At 54.4% G+C, this 23,370-nt stretch overlaps 1 protein-coding gene across 1 annotated transcript in view; it reads left to right on the top strand.

Moving 5' to 3' along the window:
• Nucleotides 1-15,458, top strand: part of EPHA8 (EPH receptor A8) — a 29,087-nt gene extending 13,629 nt beyond the window's left edge. Inside the window, exons 3-16 of the mRNA XM_010957397.3 lie at nucleotides 212-367; nucleotides 2,461-2,796; nucleotides 6,191-6,315; nucleotides 6,391-6,553; nucleotides 7,860-7,953; nucleotides 9,186-9,253; nucleotides 10,080-10,244; nucleotides 10,459-10,644; nucleotides 10,925-10,986; nucleotides 11,516-11,725; nucleotides 12,490-12,639; nucleotides 12,733-12,923; nucleotides 13,187-13,360; nucleotides 13,509-15,458. Of these exons, the coding sequence (XP_010955699.3) occupies nucleotides 212-367; nucleotides 2,461-2,796; nucleotides 6,191-6,315; nucleotides 6,391-6,553; nucleotides 7,860-7,953; nucleotides 9,186-9,253; nucleotides 10,080-10,244; nucleotides 10,459-10,644; nucleotides 10,925-10,986; nucleotides 11,516-11,725; nucleotides 12,490-12,639; nucleotides 12,733-12,923; nucleotides 13,187-13,360; nucleotides 13,509-13,623 (2,195 nt within the window). The 3' untranslated portion in view covers nucleotides 13,624-15,458. The remainder of the gene's footprint in view (nucleotides 1-211; nucleotides 368-2,460; nucleotides 2,797-6,190; nucleotides 6,316-6,390; nucleotides 6,554-7,859; nucleotides 7,954-9,185; nucleotides 9,254-10,079; nucleotides 10,245-10,458; nucleotides 10,645-10,924; nucleotides 10,987-11,515; nucleotides 11,726-12,489; nucleotides 12,640-12,732; nucleotides 12,924-13,186; nucleotides 13,361-13,508) is intronic.
• The last annotated feature ends 7,912 nt before the right edge of the window (nucleotides 15,459-23,370 follow it).

The raw sequence follows: 23,370 nt of genomic DNA, 5'->3' as shown, positions 1-23,370 counted from the left end.
CCCCAGACTTGCTGTGCATCCCTGTGGAAGTCACAGGCCCTCTCTGTACTTCAGTCCCTCCATCTGTGACGGGGGAGGAACAGGTGATGACGAAGTTCTGCACCTGTCCCTTGGGGGACCCTCCAGGAAGCCCTGGGTCAGAGCGAGGGGGTCCCTGAGGCCCGTCAGGGTCGCCTGGCTGGCTCACCTGAAGCCGCCTTCTCCTCCACAGCCTGTGAGCTGGGCTTCTACAAGTCGGCCCCCGGGGACCAGCTCTGCGCCCGCTGCCCTCCACACAGCCACTCTGCAGCCCCTGCTGCCCAGACCTGCCGTTGTGACCTCAGCTACTACCGCGCAGCCCTGGACCCACCGTCTGCAGCCTGCACCCGTGAGTACCAGCCCATGACCCCGGAACCTTGGAAACTGGACCAGGACCCCATGCTCGGTCCCACAGGCCCCAGGGAGCCAGGTCTCTGTGGATGAGGCAGAGACAGGTGGCTCTCTTGGGCCAGGGGCCAGTCTGGGGCGAGGGGTCACTCTGACCCCTCAACAATCTCTGGGCTCCCAACCTCTTGTCATAGGTCACCTGCCATCTCTTCAGGAAAATCTTTCCTTTCCTTCCTTGGTCTCTCCTCTTTGCTCCAGAGGGCAGACGAGACCTGGACTCAGCTCTTCCCAGCACCGCGTGGCTTTGGTCATCTTCTGACCCAGTGGTGATGCCAGCATCCTGGGGACTGGGGTGGGCGAGCCAGGGTGGTATCAGAGGAACCCCCTATCACCATCATCCTTGATAAACTGGTAGTTGCTGCTGAATGCTGGGAGCTGCTTTAGTGTGTGTAGGTGTGTGCATGATTGTGTATAGGGAGTGTGTGTGGCTGCTGAGTTTGTGGTTCTCTGTGTGCCCTGGGAGGCCTACAGCGATCATGACTGTGTGTCCATCAGTCACTGCTCCTACAGAAGATGCCTGCATAGTGTTTATATGCCTGCGTGTGAGTGTTTAAGTGCTTGTGCCCATATATGCAAAGTGTTCTTAGAGGGATGTGTGCACACGTGTGTGTGTACATCTGGGTACCTGTAGTGGACTCCTAAGTCCCCATGGAGCTTGTACGAGCATGCCTTGTGAGCTCAGCGTGTGCGCACCTGGCCCTACAAGGGAGGCGTATGCCTGGAGAGGGTGCAATAGCGTGTGCGTGTGCCCTATACCTGAGGGGACTCTGAGGGACTCTGGTGCCGGGCCTGCAGGGCTGCGTGACTGTCTTGGCGTTCTGCTGATGCGGCTCCTCCATTGCTTTCCCTCCCCTGGCCTGAAGGGGCCTCTCACACTCCCATCCCAGCTGGGGAGGAGTAGCAGCCAGCTCAGCCCACCCTGTTCACCAGCCCTGAGCTCTTGGGGTGGCCGATTTTTCCCTAGAATTTACCCCAACCTGATCTCCATCTCCCCCTCCCCCAACCTCCATCACCACCCAGCCCCAGACTCCCTGCACATGGCAGGTGAGGGCCCACGTCACACACACACACACACACACATACACACACACACACCCACCCACCCCTTCCCTCTCTCCTTCCCTCTGCAGTTCCGCCCAGACCCATGAGTGTGCCCCAGGTGGGGCCTGCTGGGGCAGAAAGGATGGCTGAGGGGCACAGGGACTGCTGTGGGCTCCCCAGGCTGGGTGAGCCCAGCTCTGGGTCGTGGACACTTGTCCTCAGTTGGCTGGATTCCAGTTTCTTTCCAAATTCACAACCAGTGCCCTCCAGTTCTAGGAATGTTAAGACTGTAAAAGGCTGGGCTTTTAGTATTCCATATCCTTCAGAGTCTACGGTTCTCTGTGATTCTGAGATTCTCCAATTCTGTTTTCTTAAGATCTAAGATTCCCTGCTTGGGATTCTGAGAGTTGAAATTCTGAGCCTCAGGGGTCTCCATCATCCCCCATGCCCTCCTGGCTCAAATCCCCACCCCCGGAATGTTACCCCAGCTCCCAGCCCACAGCCCCGCCCCTCTCTCCAGTGTCCTTGTGCTGCCCAGACTGGGGCTCCCATCCGTGGGGGAGGGGGCCGCTTGGCGTGCAGGGCTCTGCTTTTCCCCACCACAGTGTTCGGAGTCATTTACAGTAAATCCAGCCAGGGTGTTAGAGTGGAGTGTGGGATGCAGATGACTGGGCATCTCACACCCAGGGTGGCTGCTGTGGGCAGTCCCTCCCCAGCTCTGGATGAAAATTTTGTGAAGCACAAACCAAGGGGTCTCTGCATGGGGAGCAGGGTGGTTTCTGTGCCCAGCCCTGACACCGTGGTCCTGGTCTGATGGCAGAGAAACTGCCTCTGCCCTCGGGGAGCTTCCGGAGGATGCAGTGGGTGTGACCTTATCCTTAGGGAGCCCCAAACATTATGGGGGAACCACAGCCCTTCCCTGATCTGATGGAAGGAGACTAGACCAGCCCAAATAAGTATCCTCCATCCCTTCTGTCATTCTGTGTCCCTCAGGGCCACCCTCGGCACCAGTGAATCTGATCTCCAGTGTGAATGGAACATCTGTGACCCTGGAGTGGGCCCCTCCGCTGGACCACGGCGGCCGCAGTGACATCACCTACAACGCTGTGTGCCGCCGCTGCCCCTGGGCCTTGGGTCACTGCGAGACATGCGGGAGCAGCACCCGCTTCGTGCCCCAGCAGACCAGCCTGGTGCAGGCCAGCCTGCTGGTAGCCAACCTGTTGGCCCACATGAACTATTCCTTCTGGATAGAAGCCGTCAACGGCGTGTCTGACCTGAGTCCCGAGCCCCGCCGGGCCGCCGTGGTCAACATCACCACGAACCAGGCAGGTAGGCGGAGACGCCCGTCCTCAGCTTCCTGGCCCCTCGCCCTCCCCGGCATCAGAGCATGGATTTGCTGTGGCCTTTGGGCAAGTGCCTGCCTCTCAGGGCCCTGCCTCCTCACCAGGACTCGGAGCTCAGGGCTCTTCTCACCCTTAGAAGAGTGGTACATGTCCCGTAAGTGGGAGGAATCCAAAGAGCACAGAGGCAGGCTAGCGTGGCCATCCTAGGCCTGCGTTCTGGAACTTTCTCTGCCTCTGTTTCCTCCCTGGTGCAATAAAAATAATCATACCTGCTCGGTTATTGTCACAAGGCTTAAATGAAGGAAATGGAAATGCTTAGCCCGGCACCTGGCCCGTGGTCTGTGCTCAATAAATGTCATTAAAGAATAAAATCACCCTGATTATCATTTTCCAGAACAGCTGCCACTGCTGCCCCGGGATGGATTTGGTCTCACTGGTTTGGACAACAGCCATTTATCTCTCTGTTTCTAGTCAGTTGTTGGGCTGAATTTAGCCCCTTTCTTTCCAAATTCCAGTGGGTCCTGCCTGTCAAGTGGCAGCCTGACCCCAGAGCGCACGGCAGCAGCTTCCCCGTTAAAGCCCCCAGGCGTGTGCCTTGTGGCTCTTTCCCACCCCCACCCCCACCCCCGTCTCCTCCCAACACCACACAGGCCTGGCCCCGAGACTCTGTTCCGTCCATGTCACAGAGGAGGGAACTGAGGCACAGAGCCACCCAGGGTCAACGCATAGAAGTGGCAGAGTCAGGATTCGAACCCAGGTCTGTCTCACTCCCCAGTGAGAGAGGCTTCCCAACCCTGAACCCAGGGCACCCCATCCCTGACGGCCAGGGCTTCAACCTCGCAAGTGACCCTCATTCCACCAGCATCTGTGGTGCACCCGTGAGATACCGGGCTGTCTGCTCGGTGCTGGCGACACAGCGAGGAGTAGGCCCACGTGTGCGGTGCCAGGCCCTGCCCCTGCCCGCGTGTCTCTGGGGCGGCGGAGGCAGGTGGCCGGCTGGTGGGGGGTGGAGGGGGGGCGGAGAACCTGCAGCGTTCACACTGCTCAGCGTGCCCCATCATTATAAACAACAGCCTCCCGGGAGCCCACGAGCCCTTCCAGCCACTGGACCACTTCTCTTCACGTGGAAGCTTCCTGAAAGAGCTGTCTCGCTCACACATCTGCATCCTCTCCTCTGTGGATCTCTTCAGGCACCTCCAGGCGGGTGCCTTTCCCCACCTGTCCCCAGAAATGCAGCTCACAGTGGGCACTGCTGCCCCTGTTCTTCTCCTGCTTGGGACACTTTTCTCTTGCCTTCCACACCCCGGCCCACCCCCCATTTTCCATCCACCTGTCTGGCCTGTCCTTCTCCATCTTTCCAACCCTCCTCTCTACACAAACTTCCAACAGCTGGAGGACCCCAGGCTGGTCCAGGACCCTCCTCTCTTTCCTACTCACCCAGCTCCATCTTTTCTCAGTAACCTTATCAGGGCCCACGGCTTTGAATCCCACCCCCCATTCTGATGTCCCCCAAGTGTGACACCAGCACAGGCCTCTGCCCTGAGGTCCAGCTGCCCACACCCATCTCCACTCCGGTGTGTTTTAGACAAACAGCAGCCCCCAACCCGCCCCTCCCTGGCCCCCATCTCAGGACATGGCAGCACTGTTCGTGGGGTTACCCCAGCCCCAGCCCCAGTCGTCATCCTTGGCTGCCCCTCCCTCTGCCACATCCACCCGCCAGCCAGTCCCCCTGGGTCTCCCTTCAGCGTGACCCTCTCCACCCTCGGACCACCCCCAACACCCACTCACACTCCGCCTGTCTTAGCTCAGGCTTCTGTAACAAAATACCACAGACTGGGGCTTACCCCTCAGACATTTATTGCTCTCAGTTCTGGAGGCCCGAAGTGCAAGATCAGGGTACTGGCCAATTTGGCTCCTGGTGAGAACCTCTTCCTGGCTCATAGACAGCTACCTTCTTGCTGTGTCCACAAAGCAGAGAGAGAGAGAACTTCCTGGTGTCTCTTCTTAGAAAGGCTGTAATGCCATCACGAGGGCCCCCATCTAGACCTGATTATGTCCCAAAGGCTCCATCTACCCTTCTCTACACCACCTCCTCCCCGGGGCCCTCTCTGGTGCCTATTTCCCTCCTGCCTCTGAGCCCCAGTCTCCCTCTGTGTCTCCCGCTCATGCAGCACCTTTTGCCTTGAGAATTCTTTGGTTTTTAAGAGGCACCCATGTTTCCTGGCACTGGTGTGTGTTCCTCACGTTCAGTGGTCTTCTCTGACCTCACCTCAGCCTGGCAGCTGGTGCTCACTGGCTTCACCTTCTGCATGGGGAACCTGCCCGGGGCCTGTAACGGTCCCAGCTGACTTGTAACTCCAGACCTGATTCCCAGGTGGGTGGGGTCTCCCCTGTACCACACCCTTCAACTTAACTCTGGAGTTGCTTCTTAATTTTTCAAGTCAACCTTATCCAGCAACATTTATTGGGCACCTACTGTGTGCAGTCTCTGCCTCTGGGAGCTCCCAGGTGTGCCAGGGAGACAGGATACCCAGTTGTGAGGCCAGAGCTAGCCAGTGGGGCAGGTGGGGGACGCAGGAGGTATAGCAGAGGGGGAAGAGGAGGCCTGCGGGCTGGAGAGGACAGGGAGGACAGGGTTGTAGCTTCGTGGGTACTTCCTTCGTTTTGGCTGCGGCTGATCTATATCTGACACTTCCCAGCCGACTCACCTCAGGGGTGATTGCACTGAATGCAGGAGGGAGGGTGGGAATGGGTGGATGAGGGAGTGAGTAACGTAGCGAGGGTGACCTGGTGTGATGGTGAGAATGCTTGAGCTCGAATGGGCTGCGGGTTGAGTATCCAGAGCTGCCCAGTCATACCATCCAAATGCAGGCAGTGAGGGTGCTGGTTCCCTTGATTCTTCCCCTCCCTTCTCCTTTGCTTCCTCCTTCCTTGAGCATTGCTGAGAGCCTCCCCACACCGGGCCCTGGGCGGGGGGCGGGCGAAGTGGAGACTGAGACATCAGGTGAGGGGGCCCCAGGGTGGACAAGAGCGGCTGCTTGATGGGGCTGGCGGGGTCCACGTGCTTTGAGTGGATGAGCTTGTCCAGAGGGGAGGAGGCAGTGAAGGCTGGGGTGGTCAGGCTTCATCTGGGTCAAGCCAGCCCCAGCATCCCAGACTGGAACCAGGCTGTGCCGACCCCAGGTGACTGACCAGGATGGTGGCCAGTGATTTGCCAGGAGGAGTGGAGGGTACTGGCTCTCCTGGACCAGTGGCAGGACAGTTTGCAAGGTGAGGAAGGCTCCAGCCAGGATCCCTAGGCAGGGCCTGGGGAAGGGACGGACACAGGCCAGTCCCCATTGTCACCCATTCACCCTGTTGATCTGACCTCCCTCCTCTAGCCCCGTCCCAGGTGGTGGTGATCCGCCAGGAGCGGGCAGGGCAGACTAGCGTCTCGCTGCTGTGGCAGGAGCCGGAGCAGCCCAACGGCATCATCCTGGAGTACGAGGTCAAGTACTACGAGAAGGTACCCGCGGAGAGGGGAGGAAGAGGGCGGGAGCCAGGCCGAGGACCCTTGGCTGACCACCTCTCCCCTGGGCAGGACAAGGAGATGCAGAGCTACTCCACCCTCAAGGCTGTCACCACCAGGGCCACCGTCTCGGGCCTCAAACCGGGCACCCGCTACGTGTTCCAGGTCCGAGCCCGCACCTCGGCAGGCTGCGGCCGCTTCAGCCAGGCCATGGAGGTGGAGACCGGGAAACCCCGTGAGTGCAAGGAGCAGGGAGGGTGAGGGAGCTGGGCCAGGGGCTGGAGCTGGGGCCAGGGCCTTGGTGGGCAGAGTGGGGAACTAGTACCCAGCATTTTGACAGGTGAGAAAACTGAGGCTCAGAGAAGGAAAATTACCAGCCTGAGGCAACAGAGCTCCTAACAGCCTATCAACCACTATTTTTCCCTGAACATCACTGGGACCTGCAGGCATCATGATGCCCTCTGCTAGCATAATAACCTTATAATGCTCCCAGAGACCCTCCAGTGAGTGGGCCATATCCACATCCCCATTTTACAGGCGAGGAAAACGAGGGTCAGTGCAGTAAGGCAGATTGCCCGAGGTCCCCCAGCAAAGCAAGACTTGAACCTGGTCAGTCTGGGGACAAATTCTGCACCCCTTCCCCAGTATCATCCTGCCCCCAGCCTCCAGAACTGTGGTTCTCACAACGTAGTCCAGGACCAGCAGCAGCCACAGCTCCTGGGAGCTGTTGGAAATGCGGATTCTCAGGCCCCGCCCGAGACCTTCTGAACCAAAAACCCTGGGGCTGGGGGCCCAGAAATTTTGGTTTGATCAAACCCTCAGGGTGATTCTGAGACACATTCACTCTTAGGAATTGCTGCCCCCATCTCCAGCCAGTCGGGATCTCCTGCAGTACTCGGCACCCCCCAGGGAGTGGTGCTGGGATAGGAGGGTCTGAGGCTGTGTTGCTGCCCTTCCTCACCTGGCACCCCCTGGGCACTCGTGTGTCTCAAGTGCTCTTAGATCTGATACCACAATGGAACTGCCCAGATAGGAATCCTGCCCCGATCCATCCCATTTACTGTGTGTTCCTTGAGTAACTGAGTAAGTTCCTTGAGTTCTCTGGGCCTCATTTTTTCATTTGAAAACTAACACTAACACTGGGATCTCTCTGGAAAGGGATGTGGAGTAACTGACTGGAAGGTACGGCTCTTAGGATGTTCAGCTTTGTCACTGTTACAATAACAGGCAGAACAGGCATTTTGGGGCTCATGTTACAGGTGAGAAAACTGAGACTCTGACAAGTCTAGTGACTCTGCGCAGGTCACCCCGCGCCAGGGAGTAGTAGCACCAGGCAGGGGAGCCAGGAAGCATGGGGCAGCAGGGTCTTGAAGGGGAAGCTTATAGAAGGGAGGGCAGTGGCAGAGGGGGGAGTGGGCTGTGTCCTCACTCTGGGCTGGCTCACGGCTGAGGAGGCAGCGCACCAGCCCCAGGAAGGCTGCCAGACCTCCGGGTCCGAGGCCAGGGCTGAGAGGCTGGGCTGCCACCCTGTTTCCCCGCAGGGCCCCGCTACGACACCCGGACCATCGTCTGGATCTGCCTGACACTCATCACTGGCCTGGTGGTGCTTCTGCTCCTGCTCATCTGCAAGAAGAGGTAGGTGGTCCTGGCCCACAGCCCCTCCCCTGGAGCGCGGTGTCGCCCACCTGCCCCCAGCCACACCGAGCCCCGTGCCCGGGGCTGGGCTCACTTACACATATACCTGCTCTTCTCTCCTGCTTCTTGGAACACTTTTTTCTTGCCTTCCACACTCCGGCCCACCCCCCATTTTCCATCCACCTGTCTGGCCTGTCCTTCTTCTTTCCAGCCCCTCCTCTCTACACAAACTTCCAACAGCTGGAGGACCCCAGGCTCGTCCCAGACCCTCCTCTTTCCTACTCACCCAGCTCCATCTTTTCTCAGTGACCTTATCAGGGCCCACGGCTTTGAATTCCCCCCTCATGCTGATGTCCCCCAAGTGTGTCACCAGCATAGGCCTCTTCCCTGAGGTCCAGCTGCCCACACCCATCTCCATGTGGAGCTATGGTTTAGACAAACAGCAGCCCCTAACCTGCCCCTCCCTGGCCCCCATCTCAGGATGTGGCAGCACCGTTCATGGAGTTACTCGAGCCCCAGACCCAGTCATCATCCTTGGCTCCCCCTCCCTCTGCCACATCCACCCACCAGCCAGTCTCGCTGGGTCTCCCTTCAGCATGACCCCCTCTACCTCATTCAATCCTAATGACACTGCAGTGACCTAGAGACTCTGACCTCATTTTGCAGGAGAGTAAATTGGGGATTAGAGAGGTTAGGCCGCTTCGGCTAAACACATGTCAAAACTGGGACAGGAACCCAGGTCTGTTAAAATTAAAGATCGTTCTCTTAGCCCCTCTCCCCCTCCCACTCCATTCCAGAGGAATGCGCTCATTGTGGGCTTAGGATCCTACTCAACGAGAGGATTGGAAGGATCAGCGATAGATGGAGAAACAGAGGCCAAGGGAAGGGAAGGGGCTTGCCAGGGTCACATGGTGGGGTTGGCGTCAGAAGCCTCATCTCGCAACCCCTCCACCAGGGGTGCTTTCATGTATAATGGGGCAGGTGATGCCATAGACTATGCTGTGAGGGCCGAGAGGATCAGACTTTGCAAATTGTACAATGTTTGTAAATGTCAAGGGTGTCACGGTTCAGCTGGGTTGAGAGCCTGAGGCGGCGACACCCCCCTACAGGAACAGGGCAGGGGCTGGGGTGGCAGGAGCTGACCTGAAAGGGGAGGGGGGTGGAAGCAAGGAGTTTGGATGCGTCCCCACGCGGGGTCTGGGCTGAGGCCAGGGACGGTCCGCCCTCCACAGGCACTGCGGCTACAGCAAGGCCTTCCAGCACTCGGACGAGGAGAAGATGCACTATCAGAACGGGCAGGGTGAGTGCCAGGGCCCGGGGATCTAGACACGATAAAAAAGAGGTCTAGGTGGGAACTAGTGCTGGCCTGGGGGTGCCCCGGTGGGAAGGGGAAAGATACCCACAGAAAAGACTACAGCCCCAGACACAGACAGCAGAGTGTCACAGAGACCCAAGACCCTAGAGGCACAGTGCTGTTCACCTTTCTTGGGTTTGCAGAGGATGCTGGAGACCCTTTGCCTAGGGAAATGCACAGATTCATGCACTCACACAATTTCACATACAATTTCAGGGGGTCCTATACTCTTGGACAAGAATCCTTGCTACAGATAACTTTTCCAGGACTTTGCAGAGGCCCCAGAAAATGGCAAATATGGGGATGCATACCTCAGCACCCAACTTCTGTGCCCATGGTAGACTTTAGAATCATTCATGGTAATGATTCCCACAGAGCCTGAATGCAGCCTCAGAATCCTTCTTAACACAGTTTTCTAGAGAACCACTTTCCATCAATCTAATGGCACTGTGATGAAACCTTTTTTGGTCACATTCCTACCCTAGAACAGTTTAGAAGGTTCTTAAGGACCCTAAAAGTGACTGCAGAAAATGACAGACATGCTCAGAACTGACTGGAAACCCCAAAGTTCCCTGGAGAGCTCAGAGCTACTCCACAGAGACCCTACTTTCACTTGGCAAGCACTTATTGGGCACATACTGTTTGCCACCACATCCTGAGCTTCCCAGAGACACTCCTCGCCCCACCCCCAGACCCGTCCCAGGCCCAGGGAATGCTGGGAGAGAACACCCTCGTGGACCCCACTGATGGTCCGTCTCTCCTGACCCCTCAGCACCTCCACCCGTCTTCCTGCCCCTGCATCATCCTCCAGGGAAGATCCCAGAGCCCCAGTTCTACGCAGAACCCCACACCTATGAGGAGCCAGGCCGGGCGGGCCGCGGTTTCACCCGAGAGATCGAGGCCTCCAGGATCCACATCGAGAAAATCATCGGCTCTGGTGAGCCTTGGGGGTTGTGAGTGTGGGGACATCATGGGGGATGCTCCAGCAGCAGTGGGGTGCCCAGGGCAGAGGGAGAAGGGAGCCCCGCTGCCTGGCATGGCCAGGCTGTGGGGTCACATGGGTGTGTGAAGCCAGGAGAGCACGGGAGTCCAGGGTGAGGACAGGAAGGTCCCACCACCCACCCTCTGCCTGCCCAATTTGGGGTCCACAGGAGAGTCCGGGGAAGTCTGCTACGGGCGGCTGCGGGTGCCAGGGCAGCAGGACGTGCCCGTGGCCATCAAGGCCCTCAAAGCCGGCTACACGGAGAGGCAGCGGCGAGACTTCCTGAGTGAGGCGTCCATCATGGGTCAGTTTGACCACCCCAACATCATCCGCCTTGAAGGTGTCGTCACCCGTGGTAGGTGCGAGGAGAGAGCAGCCTTACCCCACAGGGTCCCTCCTGCTCGGATCAGGGCTCTAGGTCCACCCCCAGACCACCCTGCCCTGTTCCTGTCCTCTTGGCTCAGGTCCCAGATGACTTGACAAGGAAGGAGGCCCAGAGCCTGGGACCCCAGTGAGAACCCTGGGTTCCCTGGGGCCCTCGGTGCTGATCTGACTCCTGGTAGCTCGTGGTGGGAGGGCCTGTTCCAGCCCTGATCCCCCCACCAAGAGCCACCCCCTCCCTGTCGCCTTCCCAGGCCGCCTGGCAATGATCGTGACCGAGTACATGGAGAACGGCTCTCTGGACGCCTTCCTGAGGGTGCGTGCCCCTCCCACCTTCCACATGGGCCAGGGGAGGGAAGTTCAGTCTGGGTGTTGGGAGATAGTGAGGCCTCCAGGCACCCCCTCCTCCCCAGAGCTTGGACCCAACAGACCTGGGGAAGAAGGCGCCAGGTATAGGGTGGGGTCTTAAGGGTCAGCCCATCAAACTGCCTCTCACCCCCCCATCACGTGTAAGTCCCTCTGCTGCACAGGTCCTGCTGCCCAGCACACAGGCTGAGGATGCCTCTGCAGGGACCCAAGGCCCCACCCGGCTGGGAGGCATGGGTAGGGGGATGGGGGGTGGAAACCCTGCCGTTTATTTGCTGGGTGCTCTCAGGCACTGGGCCAAAGGTCTCTGGGCCTGCAAAATGGATAACCAGTCATTGCACCCCACCTGCCTCTCAGGGTTGCTATGAGTGTAAATGAAACGTGAGAAAAAACCTTAAACAGTAACATGCTTCCTAAGCAGTGAGGCACTTTGCGCGCTGCAGAGAGCCTTCCTAAGCCCAAGCCACGTCCCTCTGCAGACTCACGACGGGCAGTTCACCATCATGCAGCTGGTGGGCATGCTCAGAGGAGTGGGCGCCGGCATGCGCTACCTCTCAGATCTGGGCTATGTCCACCGCGACCTGGCCGCCCGCAACGTCCTGGTTGATGGCAACCTGGTCTGCAAGGTGTCTGACTTCGGGCTCTCACGGGTGCTGGAGGACGACCCCGACGCCGCCTACACCACCACGGTGCGTAGCCCACACCCCTTTCCAGCAGGCCCAGGAGAGAGCCCTCCCGAGTGTCATTAGGAAAGCTGGAAATTTTAGGATTGCCTTCAACTTGGGGCGAGTCCTGTCTCTTTTCTGCACCTCAGTCTGCCCCTCTGGGAAGTGGGAGCAAGCTTTCCTGCCTTTGCTCTGTCACAAACTGGCTTGGGGAGACACCAGGGCTGGTCCCCAGTGTCACTCCCTCACTGAGAGATTTGGGGAGAGTTGGTGTCTCTTTAAATCACATGTCCATTCTACATCTGTCTCTAAAGTTCGGCTAAAATCTAGTATTTTCAAAATGTGCTCCGTGGGGATTTGGGCTTCTCTACAGGTGCCTTAGGAGCTGCCTCAAAGACAGAGGGCTGAGTGGCTCCTGCCTCAACCCCTGCCTCAGTCAGACCCTTCCCTTAGAATCTCACCCACTGAGCCTCCGAGTAAGATTTCACTTAAACAAAGGATTTTGTGGCCAAAAAAGTACGGGGCCGGGGAGGGGATTGGAAGACTTCTAGACCACGTTCTCTGAGATTCATCCCTTGTTCAGGCATCGATACTTAACTGAGCACCCAGTGCCAGGCCCTCCACCTGCCGTCTTTTGTTCAGTCTCCACAACAACTCCGTGTGCAGGTCCCCCCATCTGAACAGGTGCCCTTGGAAGGTGGAGGTTGTGTCTCCCCAGCCGGCCCACGCATTTCCCAGCCCCAACCCATGTCTTCAGCTCCCTCTCAACACTCGTGTGTCTGTCGCAGGGAGGGAAGATTCCCATCCGCTGGACCGCCCCCGAAGCCATCGCCTTCCGGACCTTCTCCTCCGCCAGCGACGTGTGGAGTTTTGGAGTGGTCATGTGGGAGGTGCTGGCCTACGGGGAGAGGCCCTACTGGAACATGACCAACCGGGACGTGAGTGCCGGACCCTGGCTGGGCAGAGGCGGCTGGGGCCTCAGAGGGAGGCACCGCTCCAGCCTGGCGCCGTGTCTCCCCCTCCTCCCCCAGGTCATCAGCTCTGTGGAGGAGGGGTACCGCCTGCCTGCGCCCATGGGCTGCCCCCACGCCCTGCACCAGCTCATGCTTGACTGTTGGCACAAGGACCGGGCCCAGCGGCCTCGCTTCTCCCAGATTGTCAGCGTCCTGGATGCGCTGATCCGTAGCCCTGAGAGTCTCAGGGCCACAGCCACTGTTAACAGGTGCCTGGCACCCACCCCAGCTCCACTCAAGCCCAGCTGCCCTCCGGCATTGCCCCAGACTTAGTCCAGGCCTTGGGATGGCTCTGCCCTGACCTGGGGACCAGACCCAACTTGGGCCCCTGCCCTCTGTTCAACCCTCTCCTTCTAAGCCTGGAGTTTAACCCCTCAGACCCCTTGCCCACTGCCAAGCCTGGATGGAGGCTGAGGGTGGCTAGTGCCAGTTTCCCCTGGCAGGCCACTTACCAAAGGCCCCTGTGCCTTAGGTGCCCACCCCCTGCCTTTGCCCGGAGCTGCTTTGACCTCCGTGGGGGCGGGGGTGGCAGCGGGGGCCTCACCGTGGGGGACTGGCTGGACTCCATCCGCATGGGCCGCTACCGGGACCACTTCGCTGCCGGGGGGTACTCCTCGCTGGGCATGGTGCTACGTATGAACGCTCAGTAAGTGGTGGACCCCTGGGGGTGGGCGCAGGGGGAGAGGGCAGGGGCCAGAGGCAGAGCCGCTAAGGATGGCAGCTCCAGGGATAGGTGTGTCCCTGTCTCCATGGTCCCACCCTGCCTGCCAGGTCAGCACCGCCTTCCTTCACAGGGACGTGCGTGCCCTGGGCATCACCCTCATGGGCCACCAGAAGAAAATCCTGGGCAGCATCCAGACCATGAGGGCCCAGCTGACCAGCACCCAGGGAGCCCGCCGGCATCTCTGAGCGAACCCAGCCAGCCCGGGTCATGCCCGCCATCATGGACTTGCAGGGTTGGCCGCTTCAGGCCTTTGTCCCTCCTCCTTGGCTGCCTTCCTCTTGGGTACCAGGGAGGCCGAGGACTCCGCTGCCAGACCTGGAGTTATCCCGGGTCGGGCCACCTGGGCAGAGACGTTTGGTGCCCAGCACGGCAGGGACCCCTGCCCCCAGGACAGAGGGCCTTCTCTTTCCCAGAGGCTGGGGCCTCAATGGGCCCAACAGAGATGTCGCTCACCTGCCTCCATCTGCGTGTGTGTGCACGTGTGCATGTGTGCGTGTGTGCACTCACATGCTCTAGGGGTGTGTTCTCACGAGGTCACGGGAGCCCTTGTGAGCAGGTGTGATCATGTGTGTGTGTGTGCCCGCCTGTCAGATTCCAGCATGGATGTGTGCAGGTTATGGTGCACATGCTTATTTGTTAAGGCTGGGGGCGCATGGGTGTGACCAGGGACAGCATGTCATGAATGAGGATGTGTGTCACAAGCATGAGGGTGCGTGAGCAAGAACTCGGTGTGACACTACCCATCAAATGTGGGCTCAGCTCCCAGTACCCGCAGGGTCGAGGTGAGGCTCACCTCCACCTCCCCCACGCCTGGAGGCTGGAGCCAGGGGCTACTTCCGAACCGCACCAGCACCAGGCCCACCTTGGTCTCCTCCCGGGTGAGCCCACCCCGGCTCTATCTCAGGTCTGAGCTCTCCCTCTAGCTGGTAGGAGGGCCACCTGCATCCTCCACCTGGCTCCAACTACTGCTTCAACAGGAAAACAGGGTTCCCGGCCACCCTTCTGGCCACCTTCTGTGTAGGCGTCATCACATGAGATGCCCTCAGCTGAACTTGGCTCCCTGGCCAGGGGCCAGGGGCCACCAACTTTCCTCCAGTCTCTGATGCCCCTCCACGGAAGTCCCTCTGCCAACCTCACTGCCCAGCCCTGGCCTGCCCCCCAGCCCCCTGCCTAGGATCAGGGACCATAAGATCCTAGCTTTTCAGCCCTGAGTCCATCCCTCCTGCACCTTCTGGGCAAAGGGAGTGTGCCTTGTCCAAGGGCACATGGCAGCCAAGTTTCAGAGCTAAGCCTCCTCCCAGGGCGCTCTCCCAACATCCTCCCACGCAGACGGCTATGGGTGGGAGAAGGTTTGGGAAGCCCCCCACCCCAAGACTGCCCCTCCCCTCTACGGCCCACCAGGGTATGTAAATATCTTTTTTTCTACCATGTCAGAAAACTTTTTCCTCACTCCTGACAATGCAAAAATGGTCTTCAAAGCACATAAAAAGCACCCAGGGTGAGAAAGCCCCATCCCAGGGGAAGCTGGCAGGGCCCAAGGAACCCCAGTGGGCAGGATGCCAGGTGACCCCTACCGGCCCCAAGGGAGGGGCCAGCCCAGCCCCCACCCCCTGCCCTGCCCTCCCTGTAGCCAGCACAGCTGTTGCGCGGAGCCACCAGCACTGAGCCCCCTCTCCCTCCTGCAATAATTCGGGGAGCCTCAGCCCCGCCCAGGTGCCGCGGCCAGCTCTCTACACCTCTATATATTATATTACTATATAGCCGAGCTGTTCTTCCTTCCTATGGAAGTTGGAAACATGGTCAGAACACGATCCAGGGAGGACCCTGTCTCCTCCCAGCCCCACCCCACTCTCACCCAGTTCCTGGCCTCTGGATTCTCACAGCTGGGGGGATGCAGTGGGCCTGGCAGTTGGGAAAGTGTGACCCCTGTCCCCACTGTGAGGTGCCCCTCAGGGTCCCAGGGATCTGCCTTTCTGTGGTCTCCATCCTGAATCTTGAACTTGCCCACAATGAGAATAAATTCTGCCTCATCTTTGCCTGTGTCCCCCATTTTTTTCCATCCCTACAACCTTGACCTCCCCTGCTAAGGAAGGAGCAATTTTATGCTGTGTACCTGTTGTATATAACCCATACTTTTTTCTCTCTTTGGTCTTCTCATCTATCCTAGGAGGTAGGATTCATTTTATGCAAGGGGAGGCTGAGTTGTATAGAAGTCAATTTGCCTAAAGTCAATTTTGTGGGGTGGGGGGATCTGACTAAAAACCCAGGTTTGTCCAACTCCAAAGCCCATGCTCTACTAGGAAGAACCCCCATAGGCCCCCAATTCGCTCTTCTATGAGGTGCAGGTGGTGCTTAGCACTGGAACTCAATCCCTTGTAGCTGGGCATTGACCTTGCTTAGAGCTCTCTTGGGGAAGAAGGACACCCCTGGAGGAGGAATGACATCTCATGGGGACAAATTCCATGGGAACAAGGGGTCTACGGAGAGGCCTGGGTACAATGGGGCAGAGAAGGGAGGAAGGATGCAAGCAGCTTCCATAGTTACTTCAGGGGCTGAGGATCCACCTCGGCTCCCGGAGAGAGGGGGACAGCAGCAGGAGACAGGGTGGTGGCATCAGAGGCGGAGCAGCACCTACTGTGTCCATTTGAGTCAATGGCTCAGACATTTGGGGAAGATACCCCTGGGGTCTTCTTTGAACAAGAAATGATTCCCAGAAGCACCTCTAGCTGGAAAGTTCTTCACTCCTACCCCTCCCTCAAACTGGGGAAGGGGAACAAGGAGAAAACACATCAAGTGTGTTTCCTACAATCTCACTAATAATCATGCTCAGAGAGGTCAACGTCCCAAGTGGCAGAACCATCATATAAGGTAGAGCTGCCTGATTTCAAGCCAGGCGTGTTTCCCCCTGAAACTCCAAATTCCACTCCAGGCCACATTCCCCCACAGAGCCAGCTATTTCCTTTGAGGGAGAACCTATTACTACACACTTCTCTTCTCTAAGGGACCAACCATCAGAGCCTACTGAGCACCTAGTATGTACTGGATGCCACTGGGGATACAAAGATGGAGACACAGCCCCTCCTCTTAAAAGCCAAGACAAAGTAGAGGTACCAAGTGCACAAAAAGGGCTCCTTCAATCAGATTGGGGGCGCTAGGTGTCCCAAAAATGTTGCATACAGAAGGGTTAGAGGAAGTCAGAGGAAACATAGAGAGCCTGGAGGGCCAGGGCTGTCACCAAAGGGAGAAGGGAGAATTCAGCTGGGCTTTGGAGGATGAGAAGGACTTGGAGACTCATTTCCTAGGCAAACCCCTGTGCAAGAATGGAATGCAGGCAGAGGAGAGAAGGAATAACAGCTACAAGAGAAACAAACCATGCTTGTGGATGGGAAGCCTCCCTATTATAAAGTTGGCTAGCTGCCTCCAATTTAATCTATACATTTTATTCCCAATAACATTTGCAATGAGGTTTTCTCTGCGACTTGACAAGGTCATCCCAAAATGCATACAGAATAATAAAGAACCAGAATAGCTAAGACAATTTTGAAGAAGAAAGAGGAGGAAGAGGAAGGGAACCTCACCCTGCCAGATCGCAATAATTACTATAAAGCTTTAGTAATTAAAATTATTTGATTTGGTCCCAGGAATAGAGAAACTGATGAAAAGAACACAATAATGCCTAGGAGCAGATCCAGATATATATGAGTGTTTGAAACATGGCAAGGGTGGTGTTAGGTCAGTTAAATACCCCCATGGAAAAAGATAAAAGTAGATCCCTGCTCACACACTCACAAAATAATTTCCACATTGATCGAAGTCCTAAATGTAAAAAGCAGACTACAGAGCTTTTGAAAGAAAACAGGAAAATAACTTTATGATCTTAGAGCAGAAAATAAACAAGATACAACAAGCACAAATGATAAAGGCAAACAATGATAAATCTTATTTTATTAAAATAAAAAACTAAAGGGAGGGTATAGCTCAGTGGTAGCGCACACGTTTAGCATGTATGAGGTCCTGGGTTCAATCCCCAGTACCTCCATTAAAAAAACAAGAAACTTTATATGACAAAAATTAAACAAAATTTGTTAAAGCCTCAGCTAGAAGAAAATATTTGCAAGCTGTATAACTAACCAAGAGAGTGAAAATAAAAAAATTTTAAAGCTTCAAAGAATCGATTTATCAAAACATTCCAAAGAAATAGGGAAAAAAGATAAGAACAGACAAGTAACAGAGGAAGAAATTTGAATGGCCAATAAAGATATAAAAAAGATTCTCAACATCTCTAGTAAGCATGGAAATGCAAATTAAAACAAAAATTAAATAGCATATTACACCAATCTGATTGGCAAAATTAGTCTGTAACACTGGTATTGAAGAGCGTGGCGAGGGGGAATAGCAATGTTTATAAACTGCTGGTGGGAATGTAAATTGGTACAACTACTTTGGAGAGCAATTTGGAAACAGTAAATTTTAAGATGAGCAAATCTGAGACCAGCAGCTCTGTCTTAGTGTGTGCCTGTCTTAGATTAGTTTCTCTAAGCAGTGCCTGAGATTCTCGTGCAGGTGATCTATTGAGGGAGGGCTCTCAGGTGAAAGAGAGGCAGGCAGGTAGGTAGAACGAAATGTTAAGTAATGATGTGTTCTCAGTTGGAGATTAGGTTTAATCTGATCCCATGGGGAGCTCTGGAGCATAAAGAACATCACAGAGTTGATCTGCCTTGAGGCAAGGGGGGACAGAATTTTGCACACCCATATCCATCAGCTATTTGGTATGGACTTCCCAATGCAGGGGGCAACTTATAACTTCCTGGATGAGGAAGTTCCCAAAAAGGGAGCAGCTGTGAATCCTTAGCAGCCCACACTCACAGTAGCTGGGGGTTGAGTGCACCTGCAGGTCAGAGAATCTGGGTGAAGAACCCAGAGCATTTTCTATGTATCCTAGAGAAACTCATATGAAAAAGGACATGTGGCCAAGGATATTCCTTGCACCTTAGAATGTGATAGAAAAATGAGGAGCAGTCTAACTGCATCTCAGCAGGGGAATAGGAAAATAAGCTGCTTTATAAGTACAATGAAATAATCTATCACAGTTAAAATGAACAAACTAGATCAACATGTCCCAATATGGATAAATCTCCAGAACATAAATGTGGAGTGAAAAAATAAATGACAAAGGAATGTGGACAATATTATATCATTTATATAAACTTTAAAAATATATGTCACAATAGAATTACAGGTTTTGAATGCATAACTAGATGATGACAGTACATGTCTGGGACAGATAAACACCAGCTTCGGCTCTGTTACCTCTGAGGAAGAAAAGCAAGGAGGGAAGGGGTATTGAGCTATATTGATAGTGTTTAATTTATTTTCTTTTCTAAAAAGAGGGGGCTCTGAAGCAAACATGGCAAAATGTTGACACCCATTTAATCTTGGGGGATACATACTTGTCTGTTACATAATTTTCTGATTTTTCTGTCCGTGGAAATGTTTTATAATTAGAAATTAAAATGCTTAAAAACCACAAGGGAGAGGTTCTGAGGGCTGATCTCAGGAATCTCGGTGTCTCCTGAGAAACTGGAACCAGCCCTTTGGGGAACATGTTGGGAAATGCTGTCCAGGGTGCTGGACCCCAATGGTGGAGAGCTGTTTGTGCTGAAACAGATCGTCAGGTCCTATCTGTTCTCTCCAAAGTGTATCCTAAATCTAGCAATTTATCTCCACCTACCCCACAATCTGAGCCACACCACCCCCTCTCCCCTAGATGACTGCAGGAGCCTCCTCACTGGTATCCCTGCTTCCTCTCTTGCCCCCATAATCCATTCTCTACAAGTGGCCAGAGGGATCTTAAAATCATAAACCAGGTCATGCCACTTCCCTAGTTACAACCCTTCAAAAAGCTTTCTATCAGGTTGATAATAACATCTAAAATCTTCACCTGGTCTAAAACATTCTATATGACCTGCTCCTGCTGGCCTCTCTGACCTCCAACCATCCTCCACCTCACTCATGCCCATCTTTTTATTTCTTGAATATCCCAGGCCATGGCATTAGCTCTCCCTCCCACCTGGGATGCTCTTCCATGTCTGCAAAATGTTCAGCCCTACAGTGGCAGCCTGCTACCTGAGTCACTTTCTACCATGGTACCCAATGTTGTTATATTTATAACACATATAACCTGTTGAGATCATTTCATTCATTGTCTATTTACTTGCTTGTTTCCTGCCCACAACATTCAATGCACTCTTTAAAAAGCAGACATGCCATCTAACTTACTTAATGCTTTAACCCCAGCACACAGCACACTGATGGCCCTCATTTGTGTGTGGCAGATACATGTTGAATGAATGCATTAATGCATGAATGCATGCATATTTACTGAGCACTTCTGTGACAGGCCCTGTGCTTGGCTCTATGATTTCTAGAATAAATAAGATCATCTTTGCCCTAAAGAGGTTCATAGGCTGGAGAAACAGAGAAGCCAAATCATAGAATTGTAGAATGATGGAATAAGTTCCTTTGCTCTTATTACAGAATTAGAGGACTTTGAGTGAACCAGATTGTTCATGCTCCACACCACCCCTGTTTCTTAAATAAAGAAACTCAGCCTTACCCAGAGAGGGCAAAGGACTCACCCAAGTTCACACAGCACCAGAGGCACAGTTTGGGTCTGAACCAGGCCACCTAAATTTTCATAGTGTGCTTTAAAGGAAGGCTCCCCTAAGCAGCTGTGAACCCTCTTCCACTTCCTGGATCTTGACACCACCATTCTAGGAACCACCTGCAGAAGGGAAGCAAGTTCCCCAGAGGAGTTTGAGAAGCAAAAGGAAATCCTCAGACATATGGGCACTTTACCCTTTAATCAGACACAATGCCTAAATTTTCACCATTAGTATCTCATCTCTTTGGAAGAAGTCTTGTTCTCCTTGGACTCCCCTGAGGAGACATAGAAGCCCCCTAGAAGAATGACTCTCTGGGCCCTCGGTGTGGGCAAAACTGGCCAAACTCTCCCAGCTCAGTGAGGGAGCTTATGGAGAGAGAAAAACAGACAGTATAACCGAGGGTTAGAGGAGGCACAGAAAGAGGTGGTTCAAGGCACTACACAAACCTTTCTTATCTGGCCCCACCCATGCATCCTTCTCATCCCCTGTCCTTAGGCTCCAGAAAACCCACAGAGGATCCTCCAGTCACAAGAAAACACCTGCAGGCTCATATAAACTCTTGGCCCTCACCCTCAGCTGTGCCACAAGTGTTCAACCAGAGGAACATTCTTCCTCTCCCTTCTCCCACCCCACAGCCAATTCCTCCCCATACTGCAGATCTCAACCTCTGGTGCCCCCTCCCCTAGTTTAGGGTTGGATGCCTCCCTTCTCTGAGCTCCCACAGACCTCCAGGCTTCCCATTAAAGCACCTGTATTGCTCTGTGATAGATCACTCACCTTCAGTGTGGACTGATTAAAGCCAGAACTGTCCCTATTTAGCCAGAGAACCCCAGTGCCCAGCCCAGGGCACAGGCAAGTAACCCTTACTTGGGCCCTAACTCAGAGTCAGTTTCTTCATCCTTTCCTTCTGTGTGACCTTGAACGCATCACATACTGCACAAGCTTGTCATGAGGATTAGAAGATGATATGAAGGGTAATACCTTCATATTGGGGTGGAGTGTCTGGTGGGGACAGTGTCTGGTGTTGGTCACTGTAGCTGGAGGAGGGTGGCTGGGTGTCTCTGGGATGGTGCAAGGGCGATTCTGTCGGTGAGTGTGGGCGAGGCCTTGGAAGCAGGAAGGGGTGGGCAACCCCAGTAGTCTAGCATTCTAGCCCCCAGGGAAGCCCCCTCGCCATTGTTCCTCTATTATTCATTTCAGCCTGGGGATGAGGCTTAGGCTTATGGCCACCTCTCAAACTCCATCCCCGATGCCCAGGCACCTCATTAGGACACCTCCATCTCTCCCACCCTAGGCGGCTGAGGAAGAGTCAGCTGCTGGTGTGAAATTCGCAGTCTTTGGAGGGTTTGCATTTCCATGTCTCCTATGTTGGGGCTGGTGGAAGGTGATGAATAAAAGATGGGAATGGGGGGAGCTCCTGTGGCTTTAAGAGAAATGTGTTGAGCATATAGAGTGGGGAGATTAGCGCAAGAGCTTCTCTCTGAATATCAGAAAATGAGGGGTCCAGCATCAAATGTAAAATAAACCCAAATAAACCAGAAATCCATCTTCCTGCTTTGAGGTGGCAGGAATCTAAAGGAAGAAGAAGAGGGCCCAGGGCCTTGGCTGGGCAGAGGGCAGGGGCAGAAGTGATGCAGATTCAGGTGAAGGGAGCTGGGAACCATCAGGAGAGAAGTTCAAGCGGAGGCATGGTCAAGGTGACCCAAGGGCCAGGGCCGGGGCCAGGGCTGTGAGGCAAGGAGAGCCCACTTGCACCCTACTCGCTCCCAATGCTGACATCCTCTCTGGATGCTAAAAGTAGTTATCCCTGACCCCCATGCACTTGTGTGAAAGGAGCTGTGAAGAGAAGGCTGTCTGTATGGCATCTAGTGGGAGTCTATGTGGGTGGCTTATTGTTATTAATAATAATGAGTCATTATTTACCACACTTTTATCATGTGCCAGACACAGTGACAAGCTCTTTCCATGCATGCTTTCCAGTCCTCGCAGCAGCCTTAGGAGAGTGTGACTATTAATATCCCCTTTTCATCAATAAGAAAACCAAGGCACCAGGAAGTTACATAACTTGCTCAGAGCTGGTGAGTAGTGAACCAGGATTCAAACCCAGGTCATCCTGACTCAATGGGGAGGGGCACTGGGGGGGGGTGTGTGCTGGAGGAGGTAGTTAAGGATATGGGCCTTGTCCTGAGCTCAGGAATCACCTGGCCAGTCAGCAGATTACACTTGAATCTGTCTTCAGGACAGTCTCTCCTGGGGGAAGGAGCCAAGGCTCACTGGACGAAGAAGATGAGAGATGGGGCCCACTTCTGTGAATTTATGTAAATAAATGACCCTGAGATGTTGTTCAGACATTTTTTTTTTGTATGTGACCGTGCAAAAGGGTATGTGTGGCATTATCTTCAAGTGTATGTATGATTGTTGTTGGTGCAGGATTGTATGTGCATGTGTCTCTGTGAGTATGACTCTGATAGGTAGGTATAAGCCATGAAGGTGAGGGTGGCTGAGGTTAATGAATTTATATGTAGAATCCCACAACTAAAATACATAAAACACACAAATGTATGTGATTAGTGTATTACTGTATATATGATTATGCATGTGTGTGGTGTCTATGCATTTCCATGACTGTGACACAAATCAAGGTGTGATTGAGTATATGAGTGGTGTGTCAGTGTGTAGAAGGAGGTAGGAACACGCGTATGTGCATGTGTGTGTGTGTGTGTGCATGCGTGCATGCCAAGCCCAGATGGTCACCTCTGATTCCTTCCCTCCCTTAGTCTCTCCCCCAGAGACAGAACTGCATGTCTGTCAAGATGCTCAGAAGAGGAATCACTCTGCCTCAGGGTCAGGATCCTCACAGGGACATCCTGGACATGGAATGTCTAATTGCAGATGCATAGCAGAGCCCCAGAATCCAATTAACATGTGCATTTGGCTCCTCCTCTGGGATCCTCCCAGCATCACTCACAGGCCAGGCAGACACTCCTGGCTCTATCCTCAAGAAAGGCCAAGTCTCAGAAGGATTATGTACCAGACACTTTATATATCTCTCCAACCTTCTTCTCATCCTTTCACAGCTGGGGAAACTGAGGCTCAGACAAATTAAGACTTGTCTCCAACTTCAGGTCCAAATTGTTTTCCCCCAAGGTCCCCAGTTTCTGAAGTTTTGCTCTATAATTTCCCCTAACTCTTGTTCTGGCTGAAACCAAGACACTCAATCAGTCATTCATTCAACAGTTATTCAACACTTCCACCCTGTGACCAGAT

This window comes from Camelus bactrianus, chromosome 13, assembly GCF_048773025.1.
Source record: "Camelus bactrianus isolate YW-2024 breed Bactrian camel chromosome 13, ASM4877302v1, whole genome shotgun sequence".
Lineage (NCBI taxonomy): Eukaryota > Metazoa > Chordata > Mammalia > Artiodactyla > Camelidae > Camelus > Camelus bactrianus.
Note: the sequence above shows the minus strand (reverse complement) of the source record. Positions and strands in the feature narration are given on the sequence as shown.